Consider the following 14600-nt stretch of genomic DNA (forward strand, 5'->3'; position numbering starts at 1 on the left):
TGTAAAGAACATGAAGAACTGCAACTGATTTCTTAAGTGAAATTACTAGCCCTCTATAAACAAATTATCAATTATTTATCTCATTTGACATCTTAAACCTCTGCTATCTTCTCAGGATCTAGGCTTCATAGGAAAGAATCCTAATCAGTTAACATCAAAAGCATTAATGCATCTGAAGAACTCTATGTGACATGATGAAAGAAATATTAATAAGGAAAATACTAACTAGTTTTAAAATCTATTTAATTAAACTAGGATACTGCTACAAATGACTTTCATTCATTTTACATCTTTCCCTTTTGCATCCAAATATTTGGGTTTGAGTTAATAGAGATTTAATATGGATTCTATTACTAGGCCTAGAGCAAGATCGGCAGATACATTCTACCTTTGAAAGCTCTAATGGACACCTAATCTCCACTTACAAAGTATGAGCCTTATAAATAATTTCCAGTAAGTCTCAGACCAGCAGGCAATAACCTAGCTCATACATAGCCTGAGGACAGTGTTGTTTGCCATGTCTACAGTATTATAATTTGGGGATCATCTTTGGCTTCTTATGTATCACCCACTCCTAATCAAATGGTTGTTTCCTGGTGTTTTCTTTAAAGCCTTCCATAAAATACTTTTTCCTGTTTATTCCTTCTCCATGCTCCATGTTAATGAGTATGTCGTTAACACTCCTGCAAGTCAAATGGCCTGTTGCTAAAAAGGCATGAGTTAACACAGGAGCTCTGTGGAAACACTGAAAACCTTTGTCCGTGTGCCAGTATGCTATATATAATGATATTGTTTTGTTGAACTTACAAGTGTTTTCCTTTCTTGGGCGTAGGTGAAGCTTCTTTCAGATATTTAGCCAACAGTCTCTGTTGCAGTTTTCTATGTTCCTCATGGGATACAATGCCAAATCTGTGTAACACGGGCACCTTTATAATGGGCATGATGTTGTAAAATCAGTCTAAAAAAAAAGTTACAAAATGTCACAACCATATAGAAATGCAATCTTAAGCCTTTATACCTTGGGAGGAAGCTACCATTTGCAGTCAAAATGTAAATATGTTCTACCATGTTGCAGCTCTTTTCTGTCCCACATTACAGGGAAAAGCAAAAACAAAACAAAAGTCATCTGGAGGTCCTTGGATGGTAAATACTATCTAACAACCTTGAATATGCAACCTCAATGGTTCTACTGGTGAAACTCCATTTCTATTAGATCAGGATAATGAATAACAAATAAAATCATAATAAAATGATTGAATTGTAATTGCATTATGGTTAAACTTATTGATTTACTCTGCAGTCCACAACACAGTTAAGTGAAAGCACTTGGATTTAAGCCAATTTATTCCATTGATTTTACTCCCACTACTTCAGCATAACTACTTATTGATCAGAGAGTTATGTAGCAGCTCTCCAATCTCACAGTCTAGAGTAATTGAATCCAAGTTTATCAAATCAAATTTTATTATTTATTGGAATTATGATCATAACAATAAGATACCAAAAAATTAAAATATCCACACTAGCATTAACACAATTAAGATAATTAAGACAATGAAACATCAATAAAATAGTGCTATGCACAATTTTAAAAAGAAACTTGAGAAAATATAAACTAAAATTCTAAATATCAATAAGTAACCTAGTGATATTAGGCAATGAAATTTCAGAGGAAAACGTGAAAATGTAGTTTACCGTGATTGAAGAAGCACATTTTAAAACTCTTTTTCAATTACCCTTTTAGATAGACAGAGATAACAAATTCTACAATGGCCCTTCCAAAGGAAAGCAGGCAATAGCTTTAGCACAATAGAGACATATTTTATTAAAAGAAATATTATTGGCAGAATCTGCATGGAGCATAGTTGTCTTCCTTACAATGATATAGTGAAATTAGCCAGTTTTTACAGGCATAAGTGCTTTCAGGATTGCTATTTTTTTCATGCTCATGTTAAAAATTGGGAGTCATGCAGTATAATCCTAAGAATGTTTACTCAGAAGTTGTCCCATTGAGGAGAATTTACTTCCTAGTAATTACATTTAAGATTGCAACCTTAGTGAATCAACACAGTGTTCATATTTCCTTTCATAATGTGTCTCAGTGAAAACAACAGAAAGCTTAAAATTACAAAGTCTGAACCACATGACCATGAGAAGTCTCTGTAAGACAAAAACTGGAGGAGGCTACAGGACTGGGGTTTTTGTTATGTTCAATTGTTATAGAAAATAACAAAGGCAAGATACATGTGCCAATTGCTGGTATAAGCTGCTATTAACTAAGGACTTACGAAGTGGTCTTAAGTATGCTTATTTAGAAGTAACCCTCACTGAGTTAAATAGAACTTACTCTCTAGTAAATATGCTTAGGAACATACCTTTACAGTGCTAGCTTGTATTCACTATCACAAGATGGCCACCAACTTAGATGGCTTTAAAAGGGATCAGACAAATTCATGGAGGATCAGATTATCAATCGTTACTAATCATAAAGATTATACTTTACCCCCAGTATCAGAGGCAGTGTGAATCCCAGTTGCTGGGGGTCCTGAGTGGGAGTGCTACTGCATTCATGTCTTACTTCTGGACTTCACATAGGCTGCTGTTGGCCACTGTGAAAACAGAATGCTTGACTAGGCAAGCATTTGGTCTGATCCAGCAGGGCTCTTCTTATATTATTATTTCTATGCATATTTAGTCAGAAGCAAGCCATGCTCAGTGGGGCTTACTTCCTAGGAAGCGTATTTAGTATACAAACTAGATGCTGGGGGCAGGCAATGGAAGGTGGATCCTAGCTCATAACTGACCAGTTCTAAAAATGAGAGGCACTATGATTGCCATTGTTGACACTAGTGACATCCAGCAGTCCTGGGCAGCAGAAACTGAAGCATCTGGGCTGGAAAAATAAATTTAGGTTCTGGTATATAGCAGTTATTTTAATTGAAAATACAATCTTTGAAGGAACCGATCCAAAGCAAATGTGCATGTAGAGTGAGAAAAGGCCAAGGACTTGGTTCTACTGTGAAAATGGAATATAAATATCAATTTAAAGATATAATTAGGATGCAATCCTAACCCTGCCAGTGCAACAGCAGAGTTCAGTAGAGCAGCAGAGCCACCGCTACCAGAGATGAAGGAAGAGGGCAGGAAAATCTTGTATTATGACAGCCAAAAGACCTGGATCAAGCCCCCTGCCACAACTTGCTGGTGGATCCTTTGCTAGCTCAGCTCCACTTCTCATTCCATTTTAGGGGTTTGCACTGCCTACCACTAGTGGTAGCCTCTGCCTACCCACAGTTTAGGCAGGTGGAGGCCAGCTTAGCTAGGCAGAGCTGGGCAGAGGACACCTCCACACCTCTTCCAAATTGGGCGGCTAAAGTGAATGCACCAGAGGAGCAGGGGACCTGACCTCCTCTCTGAGGGGAGGGGGAAGGAGAGGATTGGAAGGGGATGGGGGAGGGAAAGGGAGGATGAAGGAAGAGGGAGGGAAGGGGGAAGAGGGAGGGGATAGGAGGGAGGAGGAGGGGAGGAGATTGGGTGAGTGGGCACTGGGTAGAGAGGAGTCCCCTTTCCTTTCCAAAAGGAAAACATTGTGAACAGTATCATTCTTTTTCAGGGTTTCCACCTTTTTATTCTACAGCAGGCACATGTAGCCTCCCCCCCAAATTTAAACCAAAGCTGTCCCTGGCCACATCCACACCAGACCTTTATTTCACTTTAGACAGTCATGGCTTCTCCCAAAGAACCCTGGGAAGTGTAGTTAGTGAAGGGTGCTGAGAGTTGCTAGGAGATGCCCTGTTCCACTCACAGAGCTTCAATCAGAGCGGCTGATTGTTAAACCACTCTGGCCACTGGAGTTCTGTCAGGGGAATAGGAGCCTCCCCTCATCACCCTTCACAAACTACACTTCTCAGGATTCTCTGAGGGAAGTCATGACTGTCTCACGTGAAATTAAAGTCTGGTGTGGGTGTGGCTCCCTGACTAGGCAAGCCCAGCAGCTATGAGTCTGGCTTTTAGAACACTGACAGTTGGTTCTTACTGAGCATGCCTGACATTATCATTGAGTTCAAGCCAACATTTCTTAAATTAATTAAAAATCAGCCAGGCATTTTTTTAACTTTTAAACTGCAGACAATGAAGGTCAGAGTATGGGGCAAGGTCAGTAATAGGATTACAGGTACTCTGTGAACATGGCTGATTTTTAATGAATTTCAACAGTTTATGAGAACTCTGACAGAAAAAAATCCAAAAGGGGTCTGGTTTTTTCTCTCCCTTTTTACACTTTGAACTCTCGATTCTCTCTCACTGTTTTGTGTATCACCATGAAAATTTAGAGGGTTGTTAAGCAAGAATTTGTGAGTTCAGGACTATAAGTTTTGTAAGGTTTTGTTTTGAAATTAGCTTACAGGAAGGATCAGAATGGCATGGGGGGTATTTTCAATTTAACATTGCGGAATGCGAAAAATCCATGCTGACTATAGTATACAGCCACTCTTGTGGCTGTATAATATGGCCTTTCCTTGCTGTGCTATAAAGTACAGGAGGGTCCCAGCCACAAAACTGAGCCCTTTATAACTGTAAAACCACATTGCATCAACATTCTGTACCTTGTCGAAGCTCACACACCTGCACAATTTTGTTTTTTTAAAGCTTTTTCCTTTTGCTTACAAACATATATACTTTAGTACGCTTAGGGAATCTGCTGGGTATAAAGGAATACTACCTTATTTTTGGGTGGTTCGATTTCATTTTCAAGCCAATAGGCATTCAGTCACTTGAGTTCACCATTAGAAGGAATTATGAGATAGGATACGTTTCACTTCAGTTATGATCTTAAGTTATGAGATGCCAGTTTGAGTAAAATTACAGTTGACGTTTGCGGTGGGCTTCCTTAAGGAAATACAGTCAGTTATGAAGGGAGGTGCAAAATTTCCATACCTCTCCTAGTGTATGATGAATCATACACCATGACAGAAAGCATTTCCATTTTCTATAGCCTTCTTCAGGCACTGAACCTGGACACACGAGGACAAAATTGTGTAAAGAGACAGGGTTGCACACATCAGCCCTGCCTTCAGCATCACTGGCCTCATCCCCTCCACTGCCGATCTTAGTATGTTTAGCATAAAAACCTGAAGGGGGCTTGTAAGTTCATTGCCTGAACACACCAGTCTCCTTGTGATCCAGAACCCTGCCTTATCATGTGTCCAGGCTGATTGCCTGAAGAGGGCTTATCTGTCTCTTCAGTTATTTGTTCTAGAACCATTAAGCCTGGTTCCAACATAATGAGAAAATATGGCTTCCTGTGAACAAGACTCAGGCTCACATACTACCCCTTCTAACTCTTCCACATTCATGCTAGAAGAGAAGACTGAAAGCTTCCACTTTTAAACTAAGCACAGACCTCTGTGTCAACAGAATTCAGGGAATTGTGGTTTACAGTATTTATTTATTTATTTGATGTATTTATAAATAGCTTATCCTTCCATAGTACCAAAGCAGTACAGAAGGTTAAAACCATAAAATATAATAAAACAGAGATAAAAATCAGTGAACCCACCACCACCACTATATATATATCTGAAAAGACCTGCTTAACAAAAACATCTTGATTAACAATCAGGAGCTTCATATTGCTGGCTCTTCTCTGCTATTAAAAGGGTGGGAGCAGCTCATGTAGTGGGATAGAGACACAGAGCCCCCCTCTTGACACCAATGTCTCGGCTTATCTGGATGGGGCTAGGGTGTAGCAGCAGAGCCAATCTGGCACCCTCAATGGTGCACCCATGCAACCCCAACCTGACCCAGCCCTGCTGCAGCCCCATTCAGGTAGGCAGACATTAAAGGCTCTGCTCCAGGTGGCCATGGAGGAGGCTGAAGGAGCATGTGGCAGCACTAGGAGAGCTTCCCCTAATGATAGTAGAGAACAGGCAAGTACACCTGGGTAGTCCTTCAGGTAACCTGGTCCCAAGTTGTTTGGGTTACACTAATAGTAAAGCCTTAAACTTAGTTCAGTAGCATAAAGGTAGTTAGTAAGAACAAGGCAGGATCAAACTGTGATTTCAAATTAGGCTTGTGCAGATTAATTCACACGTAGGAAACCATGGCTTTCTGTTATGTCTGAACTGGGCTCATGTGCACTCTCCATCAATATATCCTACTTCTGGTGTGTCTTTTTGTAGTAACATGGTCAAAACTGACCAAAGTATCCCAGTAAATAGATGAGATCGCATAACAATATTGTTTCTCATATTATTCCTTCAGTTTCTTAGGCAGGTTATAGCTGACCCACATCTCTTGAACTATCATGCTTTCATAGTTAAGAGCCTTTAACAACAAAAAGATGAATATAGTGTTTCATCATTTTATTCTGCAACACATTAGAATGCTGTACATAACTCAAACAGGACAGAGCTTTGTGCTCTGGTGCTTATGACATTGTGTTAAGGCAGAACTGCTTCAACCAGTCTGGTTAACAAACTAGGTGTTAAGATATTCAAGGCCTCAATTTTTACCAAATCTAATCTACCATCCATCTTCACCCTTTGTAGACATAAGCAAAATGGGAATGAAAAGCTCTACCTAATGAAAGAGCAGATTACCTTGAATTTCTGAAAAGATCATTCTGATTTTTTTGCATTGTTGGAATGATAAATCACCATTCTGCCTATGTTAATTTCAAATACATCTAAATTCTTTTTCCTTATAAAATGCTTCAGTAGAGTGGCAATTTACAATTTTTAATCAGGTTTGAGGTTCCCATCAGCTAAATCTTTACGCTTCTGACAAAAGCATAATGAATGAACAATTGTAGCATTGTTTCGCATGCAAACCTCGTTCAATGCTGTCTTCTTACCCATGCCAAAATCCCGTGTATCTCTCCTTGATTATAAGAACTTCAACAGAATTTAAATAACATAAATGTATATTTTATTCATGCCAGCATGCTGTTTCTGATTATCATCCTAATTCAGAAAATCATTAATAATTTTGATACCACTGTTAGGAATAGACCACTGCCTTTCTCTTCCTAGTGTTTTCTCACTAAAAACCATCACCAGGTTTGTCTTCCCTAAACAGACAGGGAGTGTGGGGGGAGGAAATATGGGACCCCTATCTTTTTCTCCACAGGAGAAAATGCATCTGGGAGAGACATAATTTTAAGTGAAAAACAGCAGGACGATGAAATATAGCTTTTGTATTTCCATTGTAGTCCTATCCCAGATTGGATTCTCCCTCCCACACACAGTATGTCCCTTGAGAGGCCTGGGAGAAAGAGACAGGAGGGAGAGGAATGGACAGAGAGCAAAGTAGAGGGAAGAGCAAAAGGAGACAAAACCGGTAAGAAAGCATTTGTAAATAAAAAACAAGTTGTTTGTGCCCAAGCCTTCCCTACATCCGGTGGTGCTAGACAGTAGCCCCGTAGCCCCTGGGGGCATCCACAGTGCCACAGGAACAGTCCCACAATTTTTATATTTTACATATGGCATGTTGTTCCAGATAGTGTGCCCACAATCCTTAACAATTGCTTCTTGGCTCCAAGTGGACTGAGAAATGAAAATGGTGGGCCTTACTACCTGGAGCTATACTCTGACTGCAGAAACATGCCCACTACATAAATGTTCTCTCTCTCCTTTTTATGGACTTAACAGTTTATTTGAAGATAAATATATATACAGCATAAATATAAGCAGCAAAATAACACTCAGGGCCAGCATGACAGGGCCCTTGAGCACCAGCCTACCCCGTGTATGGTGCCATAGCCCAACATCCTCCCCATACAGGCAGCACAGGCCTAATAAGCCCACCCATGTGCCCCACCTACCTCTTATGTCATATGAATGATGTGCATGCATAGGATGCATACCTGCCATCAACCAAGATGGCAGCGGGAGCATCAGCTGCTTAGGGAAGCCCCTGCCACCATCTTCGCTGATGACATTCATACTGATGGGGTAGGTAAGGCGGTGGGCGGGCTTATTGAAGCCCACACTCTCTGTATTAGGGGGTGCCTAGGAGCACCCTCTCCATGATCCATGGCAGGGTCAGTTTAAGAACATAAGAACATAAGAAGAGCCTGCTGGATCAGGCCAGTGGCCCATCTAGTCCAGCATCCTGATCTCACAGTGGCCAACCAGGTGCCTGGGGGAAGCCCACAAGCAGGACCCGAGTGCAAGAACACTCTCCCCTCCTGAGGCTTCCGGCAACTGGTTTTCAGAAGCATGCTGCCTCTGACTAGGGTGGCAGAGCACAGCCATCACGGCTAGTAGCCATTGATAGCCCTGTCCTCCATGAATTTGTCTAATCTTCTTTTAAAGCCATCCAAGCTGGTGGCCATTACTGCATCTTGTGGGAGCAAATTCCATAGTTTAACTATGCGCTGAGTAAAGAAGTACTTCCTTTTGTCTGTCCTGAATCTTCCAACATTCAGCTTCTTTGAATGTCCACGAGTTCTAGTATTATGAGAGAGGGAGAAGAACTTTTCTCTATCCACTTTCTCAATGCCATGCATAATTTTATACACTTCTATCATGTCTCCTCTGACCCGTCTTTTCTCTAAACTAAAAAGCCCCAAATGCTGCAACCTTTCCTCGTAAGCGAGTCGTTCCATCCCCTTGATCATTCTGGTTGCCCTCTTCTGAACCTTTTCCAACTCTATAATAGCCTTTTTGAGATGAGGCGAGCAGAACTGTACACAGTATTCCAAATGCAGCCGCACCATAGAGTTATACAACGGCATTATGATATCAGCTGTTTTATTTTCAATACCTTTCCTAATTATCGCTAGCATGGAATTTGCCTTTTTCACAGCTGCCGCACACTGGGTCAACATTTTCATTGTGCTGTCCACTACAACCCCGAGGTCTCTCTCCTGGTCGGTCACCACCAGTTCAGACCCCATGAGCGTATATGTGAAATTAAGATTTTTTGCTCCAATATGCATAATTTTACACTTATTTATATTGAATTGCATTTGCCATTTTTCTGCCCATTCTCTCAGTTTGGAGAGGTCTTTTTGGAGCTCTTTGCAATCCTTCTTTGTTTTAACAACCCTGAACAATTTAGTGTCGTCAGCAAACCTGGCCACTTCACTGCTCACTCCTAATTCTAGGTCATTAATGAACAAGTTGAAAAGTACAGGTCCCAGTACCGATCCTTGAGGGACTCCACTTTCTACAGCCCTCCATTGGGAGAACTGTCCGTTTATTCCTACTCTCTGCTTTCTGCTTCTTAACCAATTCCTTATCCACAAGAGGACCTCTCCTCTTATTCCATGACTGCTAAGCTTCCTCAGAAGTCTTTGGTGAGGTACCTTGTCAAACGCTTTTTGAAAGTCTAAGTACACTATGTCCACTGGATCACCTCTATCTATATGCTTGTTGACACTCTCAAAGAATTCTAATAGGTTACTGAGACAGGACTTTCCTTTGCAGTTTGCAGGACTTGACGCTGCCATGGATCACTGAGAGAGAGCACTACCCTCCCACCCTAGGAATGGGCCCTTCAAGGGCCCCTCTGGGCCACAGGGGCCCTTGACCAGGGCCCAACCTGGCCGCCCTCTGGCACCAGTCCTAATAACAATATCAGAAAAAATAAGAGTACTGTACATTAACAGAATGAATAAATAAAATATATCCTTATACACTGGCAAAAAAAATATACAGATGAAAAGAAAAATGGACTGGTATAAAAAGGTGCAAGAAAATGTATATTTATACACAATGTTAGACTTACGATGAAATGTTTCCTAACATCTGTTCTTTTAAAATTTACTAGCAATTTGCTACTAAGCCAAATTCAAGGTGCCAGTATTGACTTATAAAACTCTAAACAACTTAGGACCTAGACAGCAACTCCAGCCGCTGCCTCGTTGCTCCCCACAGTCAAGGCACAGGCCCCTGAGCCCAAGCTCCTGCAGCCACTTGACATGAATTACCACCAGCAACAGGAGCAGCAGAAGCCTGGGGAGCAGCAGCTGAGTGAGCCTGAGGATATGGAGATGGAAGAGTTAGGAAATATAGAATAAGTTGGTGTCAGCGGCCTCCTGCTCCTCCTTGGGCCTGGTGCTGGTGTGTCTTTGGGGCCACAACCTGGAGTTCGTGATGCGGCAGGTGTCAGTGACGATGGGCCGTGGCTCCTCACAGGACTCAGTGGACTTCAACATGGGCCACTCCAGCTTCATCTCGCACTGCCACCTAGAACTCGCCTTCCACGCCCCACATTTCTACTACTCTGCCTCGGCAAGAACGGCACCCTTGTCGATGGCGCCTTCCAACACAGGGGAGGCCTGGGCCTCCAGCTGCCCCCGCATCCTTCTGTTCACCATTTTTGGGATCCCCTGCAAAGCTTGTGAGACTTTGGGGGAGGTTTGTGTGTGTTGGACCTTGGGGACAGCCAGGGTGGATGAATGGAGTCCTGGGTGAGAGCCAGGAGCTTGAGAGATGTTGAGTGGAGAAGTGTAAGGCAATTGTTTTAATATTTATTTGTTAATTTGTATTATGTATGTATTTGTATTGTGGCTTTATTGTATATTTTTATAATATTTGCTGTTGTTTTATCTTCTCTACACTGCTTAGAGGTTTATATATATATATATTAAGCAGTATAGAAATGGCTTAAATAAAAAAATAAATATTTGAAGAAGTGCCTCCTCCTGTACCAATCTACCTATGTCAGCATACATACAAACACCATACATTTAAAGGACATTATTTCCCTGAAAGAATCCTGGAAACTGTAGTTTACCCCTCACAGAGCTACAATTTCCAGCACCCTTAAAAACTATAGTTTCCAGAATTCTTTGGGGGAAGTAATGTGCTTTGAATTTGGTTTAAATATATGGTGTGTACACAGCCTATGTATTAAGATTAGCAGTGCAGGCCCTTCTGGTTGTCCTGCAGCACAGGGAAAGGGACTTTTCTGTGGTGATGACCCAGATATGGAACACCCTCCTTCTTAAATTATGACTGGCACCAACAATGAACAATGCCAGCAAAGCTTTATGGAATATTGATGTTTTTGGCCAAGTTTTATATTGTTCAAGTTCCTATTGATTCTGTCATCATTTGCTCTGTTCTCATTTTATGTTGTGTGGCTTTTGTGGGGGGAGGGGTTGGTTTAAAATCATTTTTTACTGCACCTTGCCTTGATATTGAATGAAGGGTGGGTAAAAACATTTTAAATAAATTTGAAAGAAAGAAAATTAAAAGGACTTCTACTGCTGCCACCGTTGGTAAGAAAGAAAGAGGAGAGATCACAGACAGGCAACAGAGAAGGTAACGACTGGACACTGGCTCTGAAAGGCATCTTGCTCAGGGACACCTCAAACTTGACAGCACCACTGACTGTATCCTTCTTATCATAGACAACATGCAACCCCTTCCCATATTGCTCCATCACTAAAATGTGCAGACTATTGAGGCTATTTTCTGTTAAACAAAAGGAGGGGGTTATGCAACCTAAGTGTTATACAGGAGGGCCCCACTCATACGGCTGGTTACGTTCCGGACCCCCCTGAAAAGAGGAACTGATTGAATAGAATGGTGCCCGACGCCCAAAAACTGCCATAAAAGCGAAACAAGCGCCATATGAGTGGGGCTTTAGTCTAATTGCATCTAATTGAGACCACTGCATTAGTGAAGCGCCGTAAAGCAAAGCACTGTAAAGCGAGCCCCTACTGTACTGTATCTCATTTGACCCATACAGGCTGGCTCCAGGCTCAAAGAGATCCTTCCCTTTGCTCCCTCATACACTGGCAGACTACAGGCTCATTTGACAGCAGCAACAGATTGCTACAAGGTGCTATCTAAATTTCCCACAGTACTCCAGACTGACAGTACTTCAGGACTATTATGGGAAATTTAAAATGTTGGCTCATCGACCCAGGCCAGATATGAGCATGACTGAGCCCTGCCAATGTATTGGGAACACCAGGAGCTGTCTGAGAATGCCAGGCCTGGGCCCGTGGTCCTTGGTAGCTCTGGGTCACAAAATTCCTGGTTTAAGCCCCGGAATCCTTAACATTTGCTATGTAAAGTGCTATGCAAAGGCCTTTCCAATTGGTAAAAGTCTAGATCCCACCCCACTACCTTCCACAAGCAAGCCTTAATGTTATACCAGAAGTTGATTCATCACTTGCTGATATAGCAAGAGTAACAGTGAGGATAATGGGGAGTGGGGGAATAGTATGTAGTAATCTGACCACTGGAAAATATAATATCTGCAGTAAGACTACCCTCACAATGGGCATCTGGATTAACTACACTGTAAATAAGAGTTTAATATCATTTCAGTTTTATAAATGCATAACTGAGTTTGAGAAATAATATCATATATGTACACATGCAAATGTCGGTATGGATCAGAGCTCCTAGTGGAAGGAAAAAGGTAATGGGATGGTTTCATTTCATATTCATCCATACTAAGCTACATATGATTTCCTTTCAACTGTAGGATTTTTCTTTCACAAATAGCCAGTGTGGGGGCCCTGATCTGGTGTAGGATGGACCCTGGTGTGGGAAGTAGTGTTCTCTAACCCCTTGCCCCCTTGTGATACCAATCCAGAATGCCTCCTGCACAGATTGAAGGTATAGCTTTCCCCCATACAAACAGAAGCCAGGGGAGAGGGCAATCAAGACTGGGACTGCAGGGGAGGCCAAAGGTTAAAGCTATACCACCACCACCACCGGGGTCCTGATCTGGCTAGGGACCCCGCTCTGGCTATTTGTGGAAAAAAATATTAATCTTGCACTCATGGGCAAATCACATGATTAATAGTTTGCCCCACAATTACATCCATTGAAAAAAGTGAAATGTTTTTAAGTCTGCCTGTAAAACAGTGGGATGATTTCTCACCCTTCTTCAAGCACTGGATAGATCATATTAAATATATAAAGACTGGGACAAAGACTGGATTCCAAAATCCCTACTACGAGGTAGGGATGGGGGAGAAGTTCGATTCAGTTTGCATTTAAAGCTGAATTTATCAAATTCACACTTTCTGAAACTATATGAAAACCAAAACAAAGCCTTCCTTCATAATTTGCACTTCTTTGAATACTGCAATGTGATTCTCCAACCAAGCAGTGTTAACAAAAATGCATATATTAGGGGAAAGTGCACACAAAATTAATGTACTGGTGAAAATAACATACAAGAATGCGTTATATGTCCTCACTGTGGGAGGCTGTGCGGATCTAGGATTGGCCTCCACAGTCACGGACCCACTGTTAAAGACCTTATCTTGGAAGACAATCTTACTCAGTCACAAGTGATTGCCAGTCAAGAGACAGGGATAGGGGTATTGTGTCAAAAATTTATCAACTTTTATTAGATAAAGAAGGAGAGACCCAGTGCCTGCAGGAGGAAGGGGACCATCACTGTCCAGGGAAGGAGAGCCGTTTGCTGCTGCTGACTGCCAGCCTGCCTGCCTGCTTGCTGCTGCTGCTGCTGCTGCTGCTCAGCTACCACCACCACCACGCTCTCCATGTTGGACTTCTACTCGGCAGGTGTTATGCCTTGCAGGACCAGGCCCCAGGTACTCAGCCAGCTGTTGCTGATTTCTTCCACCTGTCCCTTTTCTGGAGGGGATACATAAGCTGGCTGGCTGAGGCGGCTTCTGCTTTACCTGCCTTTTTGTGGGTCTTGAGTCATGTGCCTGGGAGAGAGGACTCAGAGCCAACTGAGGAGATTTGAGGGAGCACCAATTAGTGAAGTGATGGGTAGAGGGAGATATGGCATTGTGAGGAGGACTTGCCAGGTAAGGGGAACGTGGCCCAGGCACTTAACGACTGTGCCATCTTCTGGCCCTCCCCACATCAGCAGGTTTGTTGGTTGCCCTATCAGCCAGCTCTCAGGCCCCCAGATGCTGCTCCTAAATGCCAGATAGGTAAGAACATAAGAACATAAGAAGAGCCTGCTGGATCAGGCCAGTGGCCCATCTAGTCCAGCATCCTGTTCTCACAGTGGCCAACCAGGTGCCTGGGGGAAGCCCGCAAGCAGGACCTGAGTGTAAGAACACTCTCCCCTCCTGAGGCTTCTGGCAACTGGTTTTCAGAAACATGCTGCCTCTGACTAGGGTGGCAGAGCACAGCCATCATGGCTAGTAGCCATTGATAGCCCTGTCCTCCATGAATTTGTCTAATCTTCTTTTAAAGCCATCCAAGCTGGTGGCCATTACTGCATCTTGTGGGAGCAAATTCCATAGTTTAACTATGCGCTGAGTAAAGAAGTACTTCCTTTTGTCTGTCCTGAATCTTCCAACATTCAGCTTCTTGGAATGTCCACGAGTTCTAGTATTATGAGAGAGGGAGAAGAACTTTTCTCTATCCACTTTCTCAATGCCATGCATAATTTTATACACTTCTATCATGTCTCCTCTGACCCGCCTTTTCTCTAAACTAAAAAGCCCCAAATGCTGCAACCTTTCCTCGTAAGGGAGTCGCTCCATCCCCTTGATCATTCTGGTTGCCCTCTTCTGAACCTTTTCCAACTCTATAATATCCTGTTTGAGATGAGGCGACCAGAACTGTACACAGTATTCCAAATGTGGCCGCACCATAGATTTATACAACGGCATTATGATATCGGCTGTTTTATTTTCA

At 42.3% G+C, this 14600-nt stretch overlaps 1 protein-coding gene across 2 annotated transcripts in view; it reads right to left on the reverse strand.

The window, feature by feature from the left end:
- Positions 1–14600, reverse strand: part of TMEM232 (transmembrane protein 232) — a 129595-nt gene that overhangs the window by 84208 nt on the left and 30787 nt on the right. For both annotated transcript variants that reach the window (XM_061623796.1, XM_061623791.1), the window contains exon 2: positions 808–958. In XM_061623796.1, the coding sequence (XP_061479780.1) occupies positions 808–941 (134 nt within the window). In that variant the 5' untranslated portion in view covers positions 942–958. The remainder of the gene's footprint in view (positions 1–807; positions 959–14600) is intronic.

The sequence above is a fragment of the Rhineura floridana genome, chromosome 1, assembly GCF_030035675.1.
Source record: "Rhineura floridana isolate rRhiFlo1 chromosome 1, rRhiFlo1.hap2, whole genome shotgun sequence".
In the NCBI taxonomy this organism is placed as follows: Eukaryota; Metazoa; Chordata; class Lepidosauria; order Squamata; family Rhineuridae; genus Rhineura; species Rhineura floridana.